At 49.9% G+C, this 15268-nt stretch overlaps 1 protein-coding gene across 2 annotated transcripts in view; it reads left to right on the forward strand.

Annotated features, from left to right (window-relative positions):
- The window catches only part of LOC140429187 (cadherin-related family member 2-like), a 313290-nt gene that overhangs the window by 118189 nt on the left and 179833 nt on the right, over positions 1–15268 (forward strand). For both annotated transcript variants that reach the window (XM_072515860.1, XM_072515861.1), the window contains 2 exons: positions 14800–14964; positions 15052–15116. In XM_072515860.1, the coding sequence (XP_072371961.1) occupies positions 14800–14964; positions 15052–15116 (230 nt within the window). The remainder of the gene's footprint in view (positions 1–14799; positions 14965–15051; positions 15117–15268) is intronic.

Below are 15268 nucleotides of genomic sequence, written 5' to 3' on the forward strand. Positions count from 1 at the left end.
TCCTTCCAGTCCTGGACTTCGACCTATCCAGCCCTGGTTCCAACACCGTATTAAAATCTCCCCCCATTATCAGCTTTCCCATCTCTAGGTCCGGAATGCGTCCTAGCATCCGCCTCATAAAATTGGCATCATCCCAGTTCGGGGCATATACGTTTACCAAAACCACCGTCTCCCCCTGTAGTTTGCCACTCACCATCACGTATCTGCCCCCGTTATCCGCCACTATAGTCTTTGCCTCGAACATTACCCGCTTCCCCACTAATATAGCCACCCCCCTGTTTTTCGCATCTAGCCCCGAATGGAACACCTGCCCCACCCATCCTTTGCGTAGCCTCACCTGGTCTATCAGTTTCAGGTGCGTTTCCTGTAACATAACCACATCTGCCTTAAGTTTCTTAAGGTGTGCGAGTACCCGTGCCCTCTTTATCGGCCCGTTCAGCCCTCTCACGTTCCACGTGATCAGCCGAGTTGGGGGGCTTCCTACCTCCCCCCCTTGTCGATTAGCCATCACCTTTTTCCAGCTCCTCACCCGGTTCCCACGCAGCTGTATCTCCCCCAGGCGGTGCCCCCCCCCGCCCATCCTCTCCCATACCAGCTCCCCCCTCTCCCAGCAGCAGCAACCCAGTAATTCCCCCCTCCCACCCCCCCCGCTAGATCCCCCGCTAGCGTAATTACTCCCCCCATGTTGCTCCCAGAAGTCAGCAAACTCTGGCTGACCTCGGCTTCCCCCCGTGACCTCGGCTCGCACCGTGCGACGCCCCCTCCTTCCTGCTTCTCTATTCCCGCCATGATTATCATAGCGCGGGAACCAAGCCCGCGCTTCTCCCTTGGCCCCGCCCCCAATGGCCAACGCCCCATCTCCTCCACCTCCCCTCCTCCCCCATCACCACCTGTGGGAAAGAGAAAAGTTACCACATCGCAGGATTAGTACATAAAACCCCTCTTTGCCCCCCACATTCGCCCCACCACTTTGTTTGAACGTTCTTTTTAATAATCCGCTCATTCCAGTTTTTCTTCCACAATAAAAGTCCACGCTTCATCCGCCGTCTCAAAGTAGTGGTGCCTCCCTCGGTATGTGACCCACAGTCTTGCCGGTTGCAGCATTCCAAATTTTATCTTCTTTTTATGAAGCACCGCCTTGGCCCGATTAAAGCTCGCCCTCCTTCTCGCCACCTCCGCACTCCAGTCTTGATAAACGCGGATCACCGCGTTCTCCCATTTACTGCTCCGAGTTTTCTTCGCCCATCTAAGGACCATTTCTCTATCCTTAAAACGGAGGAATCTCACCACTATGGCTCTGGGAATTTCTCCTGCTCTCGGTCCTCGCGCCATCACTCGGTATGCTCCCTCCACCTCCAACGGACCCGCCGGGGCCTCCGCTCCCATTAACGAGTGCAGCATCGTGCTCACATATGCCCCGACGTCCGCTCCCTCCACACCTTCAGAAAGACCAAGAATCCTCAGGTTGTTCCTCCTTGCGTTGTTTTCCAGTGCCTCCAACCTTTCCACACATCGTTTCTTATGTGCCTCCTGCGTCTCCGTCTTCACCACCAGGCCCTGTATATCGTCCTCATTCTCGGCTGCCTTTGCCTTCACGACCCGAAGCTCCCGCTCCTGGGTCTTTTGTTCCTCCTTTAGCCCTTCGATCGCCTGTAGTATCGGGGCCAACAGCTCTTTCTTCATTTCCTTTTTGATCTCTTCCACACAGCATTTCAAGAACTCTTGTTGTTCAGGGCCCCATGTTAAACTGCCACCTTCCGACGCCATCTTGGTTTTTGCTTGCCTTCCTTGCTGCTGTTCTAAAGGATCCACTGCAATCTGGCCACTCTCTCCTCCTTTTTCCATCTGTATCCAGGGGGGATTCCCTTCTGGTTTACCGCACAGTGTTTTTAGCTGTCAAAATTGCCGTTGGGGCTCCTATCAAGAGCCCAAAAGTCCGTTTCACAGGGAGCTGCCGAAACGTGCGACTCAGCTGGTCATCGCCGCACCCGGAAGTCCTCCAAACCATTTATATATACTACAAAGAGCAAAGGCCCCAGCACTGATCCCTGTGGAACACCACTGGTCACAGCCCTCCAATTAGAAAAGCATCCTTCCATTGCTACTCTCTGCCTTCTATGGCCTAGCCAGTTCTGTATCCACCTTGCCAGCTCACCCCTGATCCCGTGTGACTTCACCTTTTGTACTAGTCTACCATGAGGGACTTTGTCAAAGGCCTTACTGAAGTCCATATAGACAACATCCACTGCCCTACCTGCATCAATCATCTTAGTGACCTCCTTGAAAAACTCTATCAAGTTAGTGAGACACGACCTCCCCTTCACAAAACCGTGCTGCCTCTCACTAATATGTCCATTTGCTTCCAAATGGGAGTAGATCCTGTCTCGAAGAATTCTCTCCAGTAATTTCCCTACCACTGAAGTAAGGCTCACCGGCCTGTAGTTCCCTGGATTATCCTTGCTAACCTTCTTAAACAGAGGAACAACATTGGCTATTCTCCAGTCCTCCGGGACATCCCCCGAAGACAGCGAGGATCCAAAGATTTCCGTCAAGGCCTCAGCAATTTCCTCTCCAGCCTCCTTCAGTATTCTGGGGTAGATCCCATCAGGCCCTGGGGACTTATCTACCTTAATATTTTTTAAGACACCCAACACCTCTTCTTTTTGGATCTCAATGTGACCCAGGCTATCTACGCACCCTTCTCCAGACTCAACATCTACCAATTCCTTCTCTTTGGTGAATACTGATGCAAAGTATTCATTTAGTACCTCGCCCATTTCCTCTGGCTCCACACATAGATTCCCTTGCCTATCCTTCAGTGGGCCAACCCTTTCCCTGGCTACCCTTTTGCTTTTTATGTACGTGTAAAAAGCCTTGGGATTTTCCTCAACCCTATTTGCCAATGACTTTTCATGACCCCTTCTAGCCCTCCTGACTCCTTGCTTAAGTTCCTTCCTACTTTCCTTATATTCCATGCAGGCTTCGTCTGTTCCCAGCCTTTTAGCCCTGATAAATGCCTCCTTTTTCTTTTTGACGAGGCCTACAATATCTCTCGTCATCCAAGGTTCCCGAAAATTGCCATATTTATCCTTCTTCCTCACAGGAACATGCCGGTCCTGAATCCCTTTCAACTGCCACTTGAAAGCCTCCCACATGTCAGATGTTGATTTGCCCTCAAACATCCGCCCCCAATCTATGTTCTTCAGTTCCCACCTAATATTGTTATAATTCGCCATCCCCCAATTTAGCACATTCATCCTAGGACCACTCTTATCCTTGTCCACCAGTACTTTAAAACTTACTGAATTGTGGTCACTGTTACCGAAATGCTCCCTTACTGAAACATCTACCACCTGGCCGGGCTCATTCCCCAATACCAGGTCCAGTACCGCCCCTTCCCTAGTTGGACTGTCTACATATTGTTTTAAGAAGCCCTCCTGGATGCTCCTTACAAACTCCGCCCCGTCTAAGCCCCTGGCACTAAGTGAGTCCCAGTCAATATTGGGGAAGTTGAAGTCTCCCATCACCACAACCCTGTTGTTTTTACTCTTTTCCAAAATCTGTCTACCTATCTGCTCCTCTATCTCCCGCTGGCTGTTGGGAGGCCTGTAGTAAACCCCCAACATTGTGACTGCACCCTTCTTATTCCTGATCTCTACCCATATAGCCTCACTGCCCTCTGAGGTGTCCTCTCGCAGTACAGCTGTGATATTCTCCCGAACCAGTAGCGCAACTCCGCCTCCCCTTTTCCATCCCCCTCTATCCCGCCTGAAACATCTAAATCCTGGAACGTTTAGCTGCCAATCCTGCCCTTCCCTCAACCAGGTCTCTGTAATGGCAACAATATCATAGTTCCAAGTACTAATCCAAGCTCTAAGTTCATCTGCCTTACCCGTAATACTTCTTGCATTAAAACATACGCACTTCAGGCCACCAGACCCGCTGTGTTCAGCAACTTCTCCCTGTCTGCTCTGCCTCAGAGCCACACTGTCCCTATTCCCTAGTTCTCCCTCAATGCTCTCACCTTCTGACCTATTGCTCCCGTGCCCACCTCCCTGCCATACTAGCTTAAACCCTCCCGTGTGACACTAGCAAACTTCGCGGCCAGGATATTTATGCCTCTCCGGTTTAGATGCAACCCGTCCTTCTTATACAGGTCACACCTGCCCCGGAAGAGCTCCCAGTGGTCCAGATAATGGAAACCCTCCCTCCTACACCAGCTGTTTAGCCACGTGTTTAGCTGCTCTATCTTCCTATTTCTAGCCTCACTGGCACGTGGCACAGGGAGTAGTCCTGAGATTACTACCCTCGAGGTCCTGTCTTTTAACTTTCTGCCTAGCTCCCTGAACTCCTGCTGCAGGACCTCATGCCCCTTCCTGCCTATGTCGTTAGTACCAATATGTACAACGACCTCTGCCTATTTGCCCTCCCCCTTCAGGATGCCCTCTACCCGTTCGGAGACATCCTGGACCCTGGCACCAGGGAGGCAACATACCATCCTGGAGTCTCTTTCACGTCCACAGAAGCGCCTATCTGTGCCCCTGACTATAGAGTCCCCTATTACTATTACTCTTCTGCGCTTTGACCCTCCCTTCTGAACATCAGAGCCAGCCGTGGTGCCACTGCTCTGGCTGCTGCTGTTTTCCCCTGATAGGCTATCCCCCCCGACAGTATCCAAAGAGGTATATCTGTTCGAGAGGGGGACAACCACAGGGGATTCCTGCACTGACTGCCTGCCCTTTCTGGTGGTCACCCATTTCTCTGCCTGCACCTTGGGTGTGACCACATCTACATAACTGCGATCTATGACACTTTCCGCCACCTGCATGCTCCTAAGTGCATCCAATTGCCGCTCCAACCGAACCATGCGGTCTGTGAGGAGCTCCAGTTGGGTGCACTTTCTGCAGATGAAGCCATCCGGGACGCTGGAAGCCTCCCGGACCTGCCACATCTCACAGTCAGAGCACAGCACCCCTCTAACTGACATTGCGTCAATTAATTAAAATTTAAATTAAAAAAATGTTTTTTTTTGAATATTTTTATTTTTTTAATTTCAAAGTTACTGTTGACTATCTGTTTCCTAGCACTAGATTTCTAAAAGAAATGCGAAAGCTAAATATAGTACTCTCCGATCTCTGGCTTAGATATCCCTCTAAATTATAATTAAGTAATTATGTTTAATTAGTTACCAATGCTCAGTTTTTTTAATTTAGTGTAGAATCCCAACCAGCCACTCAGGCCACAGCTTTTCTGTGATTTCACTTCAGTTTCCCCCCCGACACACACACAATTTGAAAAAGGTACAAAAGTAAAAATGCGTAAAAATCACTTACTTACCTTCTTCGTGTTAATAATAAAATATGGTACTTACCTCACACCAATGGGTTTTATTATTAGGTTAGAGGAGGAGGGCGGGTGGGAGACACTACACGTGTAGTGTCTCGGGTTTCCTCTCCACCAGAATTTATTGATGAGGGTCTTCCCAGAGGTCCGCGGGTCGAACTTCCTGTTCCCGCCTTAAATACTAAAATATAAAAAAAAACAGAAAAGAGGGACCGAAAACGGGACCAGGAAAGTGTTTTTAAAGCACAGACTTACCTCCCAGCAATCACTTCCGCACTGCCCCCGCTGAAATTGACAAACCAGCTGTTCTCCCGCTGAAATCGACTGGCCTGCCCCTGCAAAGACAAGTGTTTTTAAAGCACAGACTTACCTCCCAGCAATCACTTCTGCACTGCCCCCGCTGAAATTGACAAACCAGCTGTTCTCCCGCCGAAATCGACTGGCCTGCCCCTGCAAAGACAAGTGTTTTTAAAGCACAGACTTACCTCCCAGCAATCACTTCCACACTGCCCCCACTGAAATTGACAAACCAGCTCCTCTCCCACCGAAATCGACTGGCCTGCCCCTGCAAAGACAAGTGTTTTTAAAGCACAGACTTACCTCCCAGCAATCACTTCCGCACTGCCCCCGCTGAAATTGACAAACCAGCTGTTCTCCCGCCGAAATCGACTGGCCTGCCCCTGCAAAGACAAGTGTTTTTAAAGCACAGACGTACCTCACAGCAATCACTTCCGCACTGCCCCCGCTGAAATTGACAAACCAGCTGTTCTCCCGCCGAAATCGACTGGCCTGCCCCTGCAAAGACAAGTGTTTTTAAAGCACAGACTTACCTCCCAGCAATCACTTCCGCACTGCCCCCGCTAAAATTGACAAACCAGCTGTTCTCCCGCCGAAATCAACTGGCCTGCCCCTGCAAAGACAAGTGTTTTTAAAGCACAGACTTACCTCCCAGCAATCACTTCCGCACTGCCCCCACTGAAATTGACAAACCAGCTGTTCTCCCACCGAAATCGACTGGCCTGCCCCTGCAAAGACAAGTGTTTTTAAAGCACAGACTTACCTCCCAGCAATCACTTCCGCACTGCTCCCGCTGAAATTGACAAACCAGCTCCTCTCCCGCCGAAATCGACTGGCCTGCCCCTGCAAAGACAAGTGTTTTTAAAGCACAGACTTACCTCCCAGCAATCACTTCCGCACTGCCCCCGCTGAAATTGACAAACCAGCTGTTCTCCCGCCGAAATCAACTGGCCTGCCCCTGCAAAGACAAGTGTTTTTAAAGCACAGACTTACCTCCCAGCAATCACTTCCACACTGCCCCCACTGAAATTGACAAACCAGCTCCTCTCCCACCGAAATCGACTGGCCTGCCCCTGCAAAGACAAGTGTTTTTAAAGCACAGACTTACCTCCCAGCAATCACTTCCGCACTGCCCCCGCTGAAATTGACAAACCAGCTGTTCTCCCGCCGAAATCGACTGGCCTGCCCCTGCAAAGACAAGTGTTTTTAAAGCACAGACGTACCTCCCAGCAATCACTTCCGCACTGCCCCCGCTGAAATTGACAAACCAGCTGTTCTCCCGCCGAAATCGACTGGCCTGCCCCTGCAAAGACAAGTGTTTTTAAAGCACAGACTTACCTCCCAGCAATCACTTCCGCACTGCCCCCGCTAAAATTGACAAACCAGCTGTTCTCCCGCCGAAATCAACTGGCCTGCCCCTGCAAAGACAAGTGTTTTTAAAGCACAGACTTACCTCCCAGCAATCACTTCCGCACTGCCCCCGCTGAAATTGACAAACCAGCTGTTCTCCCACCGAAATCGACTGGCCTGCCCCTGCAAAGACAAGTGTTTTTAAAGCACAGACTTACCTCCCAGCAATCACTTCCGCACTGCTCCCGCTGAAATTGACAAACCAGCTGTTCTCCCACTGAAATCGACTGGCCTGCCCCTGCAAAGACAAGTGTTTTTAAAGCACAGACTTACCTCCCAGCAATCACCTCCGCACTGCCCCCGCTGAAATTGACAAACCAGCTCCTCTCCCGCCGAAATCGACTGGCCTGCCTCTGCAAAGACAAGTGTTTCTAAAGCACAGACTTACCTCCCAGCAATCACTTCCGCACTACCCCCGCTGAAATTGACAAACCAGCTGTTCTCCCGCCGAAATCGACTGGCCTGCCCCTGCAAAGACAAGTGTTTTTAAAGCACAGACTTACCTCCCAGCAACCTCTTCCGCACTGCTCCCGCTGAAACTGACTCACCAGCTGTTCTCCCGCCGATAGCGACTGGCCTGCCCCTGCAAAGACAAGTGTTTCTAAAGCACAGACTTACCTCCCAGCAATCACTTCCGCACTGCCCCCGCTGAAATTGACAAACCAGCTCCTCTCCCGCCGAAATCGACTGGCCTGCCCCTGCAAAGACAAGTGTTTTTAAAGCACAGACTTACCTCCCAGCAATCACTTCCGCACTACCCCCGCTGAAATTGACAAACCAGCTGTTCTCCCGCCGAAATCGACTGGCCTGCCCCTGCAAAGACAAGTGTTTTTAAAGCACAGACTTACCTCCCAGCAATCACTTCCGCACTGACCCCGCTGAAATTGACAAACCAGGTGTTCTCCCGCTGTTCTCTCCTCACTGACCAATGGTCTGTTGCCTTCATGTTTAACAACACACAGAGGGGTAAGATCAAAAATGATAAGATCTTGGGGTGTAGGAGCGAGCTCTCCACCTACAATTACGAGATTTTGTATCGCCCCGGTAAGCTCAATGAGCCTCTGGGAGGTAAGTCTGTGCTTTAAAAACACTTGTCTTTGCAGGGGCAGGCCAGTCGATTTCGGCGGGAGAGGAGCTGTTTTGTCAATTTCAGCGGGGGCAGTGCGGAAGTGATTGCTGGGAGGTAAGTCTGTGCTTTAAAAACACTTGTGCCCTATCCCAAGGTACATGTGCCATCGCACAAGTGGACCGGCTCCGGACCCTGCACGACGATCTCTGTCACCCAGGGGTCACCCGCTTTTATCATTTCATAACGGCCCGTAATCTGTTCTACTCCATTGAGGAAGTCAGGGCTATCACCAGAGACTGCCAGGTCTGCGCCGAGTGTAAACCGCACTTCTACCGGCCAGACCGTGCGCACCTGGTGAAGGCCTCCCGCCCCTTTGAACGCCTCAGCGTGGAATTCAAAGGGCCCCTCCCCTCCACCGACCGCAATATGTACTTTCTTAATGTGGTTTACGAATATTCCAGATTCCCCTTCTCCATCCCATGCCCCGATATGACATCTGCCACCGTCATCAATGCCCTCAACACCATCTTCACTCTGTTTCGTTTCCCCGCCTACGGCCACAGCGACCGGGGATCCTCATTTATGAGCGATGAGCTGCGCCAGTGATGCGACCATGAATTCAAACGAAACCAGGAGTCGAATCAACTAGAACAGTGCCTGCCTGCGACTGATCTGTTAGTTGGAGCCGCCTGCAGGGCGACTGCTCTTTATACCTCCCCTCAAGGGGTGGAGCCAGGGGCGGAGCCCACATAGGCCCCAACATGCTACATCATAGGTAATACCTTACAATGGTCCATAGGTGGAGCCCACATGGGCAACAGCATAATACAGATATGCACATGGTGAATTGTTACAGCAATACATTCACCACAGCCTGTACCTGCTCAACAGGGGCATTGCCTCGAGCAGGACGACCAGCTACAACCTCCGGGTAAACGGGCAGGTGGAGCGGGAGAATGGGACGGTCGGGAAGGCCGTCCAGCTGGCCCTACGGTCCAGAAATCACCTGGCCTCCCGCTGGCAGGAGGTCCTCCCCGACGCACTTCACTCCATTCGGTCGCTCCTGTGCACGGCGACTAACGAAACCCCCCATGAACATCTCTTTGCCTTCCCCAGGAAGTCCACCTCCGGGGTTTCACTCCCAACATGGCTGGCAGCTCCATGACCCGTTCTCCTCCGCAAGCATGTGCCGCTCCACAAGGCGGACCCATTGGTTGAGAGGGTACAGCTACTCCACGCAAACCCGCAGTACGCCTACGTAGCGCATCCCGATGGCTGCCAAGACACAGTCTCCCTCAGGGACCTGGCGCCAGCTGGGCCCCCCCCCCCCAGCTCCCTTGGCACCACCCTCCCTCCCCCCAGTGCACCCCACCACAGCCCCTGGTCCAGCACAATCCGTCCTCCCCTTGGTCCCACCCGGGGATGAAGATGAGGTCGACACGCTCCCAGAGTCACCGACGACCGAACCGACGCCTGAATCACCACCAGAATTGCGGCGCTTGCAACGACGGATCAAGGCGCCCGATCGTCTAAATTTGTAAACTCTTTCTAAAATTTCAAACAACCTGTATGTAAATAGTTTTCCACCACCCCACTGGACTCTTTTTTAACAGGGGGTGAATGTGGTAGTCACCACTGTTGCATTGAGTTTACTGCAAACGAGGGTATTACGGTAAGGCCCCTGTACTACAGGTACAGGGGTAGATCCCTGCCTGCTGGCTCCGCCCAGTAGGCAGAGTATAAATGTGTGGGCTCCCCGAGCTGCAGCCATTTCGGCAGCAGCTGCGGGAGGCTCCACATCTCTGCATAATAAAGCCTTGATTACTCACTACTCTCGTCTCGTCATAATTGATAGTGCATCACATTTCATGGGCTACTTTTGGGCAAGAGGGGGCCTGTGTCCATTAGACACATTCCCCCCCCCTCCCCCACCACCCTCTGCACCCACCGTTAACCATTCTTACCCTGGCCTCCATCTTTCCTATCCCTATCCCTCACTATGGTCTGTAAGCAAGGCCTGTCCAAATATCCCAGACATGTCTTTAAGTCTGAACTCCATCAGCCTTCTTCCTCGGGGACTGCCTATAGTCCCAGCAATGGCCGGTGCTCGATCCTGGCCCCGTTGGGACTACAGACCTCTGGCCAGTCCGATTGCTGGCAAGTGTCAGCTCTCTAGGGCAGGACTTACTCCCAGATAGCAGGAGGAGGTCCCACTCTATAATAGTTAAGACTGCTCCATGCATAATATCGGAGTGGGGCAGCCGGGTTTCAGGTGAGCAGGCTGAGGACCGACATTTCAGTTGGGTGATGCCCTGTAAAATCCAGCGCATGTGTGGAAGATAGAAACAGAAATCTTGGGACATAGGGGACAATTTTACTGCTGGCGGGACCTTCTGTTCCCGCCAAACTCAATGGAGTTTTGAGTGGATAGCCACATTTTACGGGCCAGAATCAAGCACCGGCCATGCCCTCCAACTCCAACGAGACAGTAAAGTTCCACCAATAAACTAGTCAACCGGACACACAGATTAAATTTAACGCAAAGAAGTGGTGAAGGGGCGGAGGCGCTGCCATCCTATAGGGCGGCGACCCACTTTAGATATCTGGGGGTGAAGGTGGTACGGGATTGGGGGAGGGGGCTCCGTAGGTACAATCTTACTAGTTGGTGGGGAGGGTGAAAGCAGATTTGGCAAGGTGGGATGGTCTTCCTTTGTCGCTGGCAATTAAGATGAATGTGCTGCCACGGTTTTTGTTTATATGTCTGACGATCTTTTTGCCAAACACGTTTTTTAAGGAGATGGAGAAGATGATTACCTTGTTTATTTTGCGGGGAGGGAGATGGTGGCTAGGATTGGGAAGGTACTTCAGGAGAGAGAACGGCAGGCAGGGGGGTTGGGCCCCCCGAATCTATTTTATTTTTACAGGGCAGCGAATGCTTAAAAGGTGAGGAGCTTGGCTAGAAGGGGGGGGGGGGATTCCCAGTGGGTTAGAATGGTTAGTGCAGTGGGTCAAGGCTGAGAGCATTGGCAACAACGCTGCTCCCGATGGCCCCGGGTAAATATTCCGGTTGTCCAGTGGTGGCGGCGACATTTAAGATCTGGAGGCAGTTGAGGCAGTACTTTAAGTTGTGGGCAGGGTCAAGAGAAATGCCGATTAGAGGGAACCATAGGTTTCAGCCAGGGAAGTGTGACGGGAGATTTCAGAGATGGGAGGAGAGGGGAGTTAGGGTATTAAAGGATTTGTTTCTGGGGGGCGGTTTTTTGAGGCTGGAGGAGTTGGGGAAGAAATATGGCCTGGGCAGAAGGAGGCATTTAAATATCTGCAGGTCCGGGATTTTACCAGGAAGGAGGTTCAGAGCTTCCCAATATTCCCAGATTGGAGATATTGACGGCAGGGGGAATGGAGAGGGGGTGGTGTTGGCGATCTATGGGAAGATTTTTGGGGAGGACGAGGTGTCGTTGGAGGGGATTAAAGCGAAGTGGGAGGAAGAGTTGGGGGAGGGTATGGAGGACAGGCTGTGGTGTGAGGTGCTCCGGAGGGTGAATGCCTCAACCTCATGCACGAGGTTGGGGCTGATACAGTCGAAAGTGGTATATAGGGCGCACCTCACGAGGACGAGGATGAGCCGACTCTTTGAGGGAGTGGAGGGTGTATGTGAGCGCTGTGGAAGGAACCCCGCAAATCATGTTCACATATTTTGGTCCTGCCTGAAACGTTGAGTGTACTGTTTATTGTTTACCATGTATGGGATGACCGTGGATTCTCTTTTGGTTTTGGTCTTTCTTGTTTTGTATTTGGGATATAGGGGGAGGTATGGGTTTGTATGTTGAAGGGGATGCCGATTGGGAGATTGCTATTGTATTTGTTATTGTTGGTTCTCTTTTGTTGGGTGGATATTTGATGAAAATGTGGAAAATGAGGAGAATAAAAATATTTTAAAAAAGATCACACAAGGGTTGAAGAGGATGTGGAGAGAGAGCACGTCATGGTTACATCCACAGGGAACATCATTTGGCACAGTTTGTTTCGATACAGTGGCAGGAACGGAATCCTGATTTGAGGCTGAAATATAGTGTGGAAAGCATGGGCCCATGGAGAGGAAAGGCAGAATGGTGATGGGTTCATTGTTTGCGGAGACGTTTCAACACTGTTTTATTGTGAAGATCCACGTGTAGCTAATATGGAGGACTGCCATGACCTATTTTGAACACTGATCTCTGAGGATACTGGAACTTTTTGGCAGTACACTTACCAATGACTGGCAAGATTTTAAAAAGCATTTGCAACTTGGGTATTTATAAACAATTCTAAAGCTGCACTGAAGTGCCATTTCCTGAACTCTTGTAGAACGGATACCGTGTTGCTCTGCATTGCCTTATCGTGATTTAGTCCCTTCACTAATGTCTGGCCATGGTTGATTTGTTTTGAGTCAATGGGTTTATTTATGCTCAGCAACGTACAGTGGGCTGAACACACAATGGATGTCTGTTTTATTGCCCATGCAACTGTTTTCAACACAGTCGCTTGCCTTTTAAGTTTGATGTTGTTCCAACAAAAGCTGATTATATTGATTTTAGTTGACATTGTTGGTTGATTTGAGTTAAGAAAACAGAGTAAATATGATGAATGGAATTACTGAGGACTTGTGTTTGCAATTAATTCTTACGTGGCCAACATTCAGATCTATGAATGTAAATAGATGCAATTTTGAGTTTTCGTTCTTACTTTGACCAGCAGAGTTATTGAGGATGAATTTACTTGTTCCTTCTGGCACATTTATTGCATAGACAAGGCATTGGGAAATTTTTTTGTTGCAAGTAAATTTAGCTGGAAATCACTTTGTCTGTCCAATTTCAGCTTTTAAGCTGCTCCCTCTGGATTTTTTCGTGCTGCTGGGTGACTCCCGTGATCTGCCTACCCCTCGAGTCACCACTGACCTCACCTGAGGTGGTCAAAGTGAAGGCCGGTGGTGAAGACGTTCTCCGTTTCCTCCTGGTTGACCACTGCTGCCCTCTGATTCTGTCTCCCAGCATGCCCACCGTCAAACACCACGCCCGCCCTCACCCACAATGCCCGACCTCACCTGCTGCATTGGTTTCCCCAAATGCTTCAAATGTAAACTTCTCAATCTGGGGTTCAAATCCCCTCTTGCTTCCTCCCTCCCTATCTTTGTAACCTCCCCCAGCCCTGTATCCTCCCAACAAATGATGATATCCTTTCATTGGCCTCCTGTGTATTGTGCCCCACAGTTTGCTCCAGTGGATGACTCTGTAGCACAGTGGGTAGCGCTGTTGCTTCACAACGTCAGGGTCCCGGGTTTGATTCCCGGCTTGGGTCACTGTCTGTGTGGAATCTGCATGTTCTCCCCGTGCTTGCTAGGTGAATTGGACATTCTGAATTCTCCCTCAGTGTACCCGAACAGGTGCCGGAATGTGGCGACTAGGGGATTTTCACAGTAACTTCACTGCAGTGTTAATGTAAGCCTACCTTTGACACTAATACATATTATTATTATTACTGGTGACCTGGTCCCTATATTTCAAAACTTCCTCTCTAAACCCTTACACCCATCGACCTCCCTGTTCTCCTTTAAGATTCCCTTTTAAACCCATCTCTTGACCAAGGTGCCCATTTCCTCAGTTCAATCTCCATTTTATTTTCATTTGCACTTTGGGACCTTTTCTGCATTAATAAGACTTTTAAAATAGGAGCACAGTGTACAAAAAAAGTAAGAAAAAACACTGGTCCAGTTATGGGCAGCACACTTTAGGAAGGATGTGAAGACAATGGACAGGGCACGGAAAAGATTCACAAGAATGGTCTGAGAGATAATAATAATCTTTATTATTGTCACAAGTAGGCTTACATTATTACTGCAATTAAATTACTGTGAAAATTCCCTCGTCGCCACATTCCGGCGCATGTTCGGGTACACTGAGGGAGAATTCAGAATGTCCAATTCATCTAACAGCACGTCTTTTGGGACTTATGGGAGGAAACCGGAGCACCCGGAGGAAACCCACGCAGACAAGGGGAGAGCGTGCAGACTCCACACAGGCAGTGACCCAAGCCGGGAATCGAACCTGGCACCCTAGTGCTGTGAAGCAACAGTGCTAACCACTGTGCTACCATGCCGATGAGGAACTTTGGTTACAGGGATAAATTGGAGAAGCCGGGGAGCTTCTCCTTGGAGAAGAGAAGATGAAGAGATGATTTGAGATGGGTGTTCAAAATCATGAGCGATCTGTTGCCGTAAGCAGGAAGCACGAGTATAAGAAAACATTGACTTTAAAGTCAAAGGAACAATGCTGACAAGCAGAAAAAAAACTTTTTACGCAGCGAGTGGTTGGGATGTGGAATGCACTGTTTGAGAGGGTGGCGGAGGCGGCATCAATCGTGGCCTTCAAAAGAAAATTCAATAATTAGCTGAGGAGAACAAAATGTGTCGGGCTCCAGGGAAAGGTTGGGTGAGTGGCACAAGGTGAGCGGCTCCAGCAGAGAGTTGTCACGAATATGAAAGGCCGAATACCTCCTCCTGTACTGTTACCATTCCATGAATAACGGTGCACTGCAGACAGTCGTTGCAATTGTTTTATCTGCATCAACTGCCTGTATCGTTTCTAATAGCTTGTTTCAGTGGACTGACAATTTCTCAAAGTACGCAATTTTTATCCTTTCAGCTGTTTGCCGTTGAAATGGAAACACAAGAAATGTTCAGCTCTGTCGCAGTCGTCCGTGTTGATATAACAGACAGAAATGACAACAGTCCAGTGTTTGACCAAGATTATTTTATACTGGAAGTCCCAGAAGATAGCGCAAATGGCTACAATGTGACTTGCATTACCGTAAGAAATTGCAGTGAGATTTTATCAAAAAATATTTTTAAATCAATTATGAACAATAAGTCTATTCATCACTTTCTGTTTTCAAAGGCTACAGATGCTGATAGCTCAAATTTCCGCAAGATCACCTATCGACTTATTGGATCTGCCAGCGTGTAAGTTTCCCAAACTTTAGACGTAACTATTCGTGGTGATGCTGTTGGTGTCTCCATATTGATCTACACCCTACACAGACAGTGCTCTCTAGTCAACATGCCAAAGCCTACAAATACAGGGGAACAGCAGCAATATAGTAATGTTAATAATC

The sequence above is a fragment of the Scyliorhinus torazame genome, chromosome 9 (assembly GCF_047496885.1).
Source record: "Scyliorhinus torazame isolate Kashiwa2021f chromosome 9, sScyTor2.1, whole genome shotgun sequence".
Taxonomy (NCBI): domain Eukaryota; kingdom Metazoa; phylum Chordata; class Chondrichthyes; order Carcharhiniformes; family Scyliorhinidae; genus Scyliorhinus; species Scyliorhinus torazame.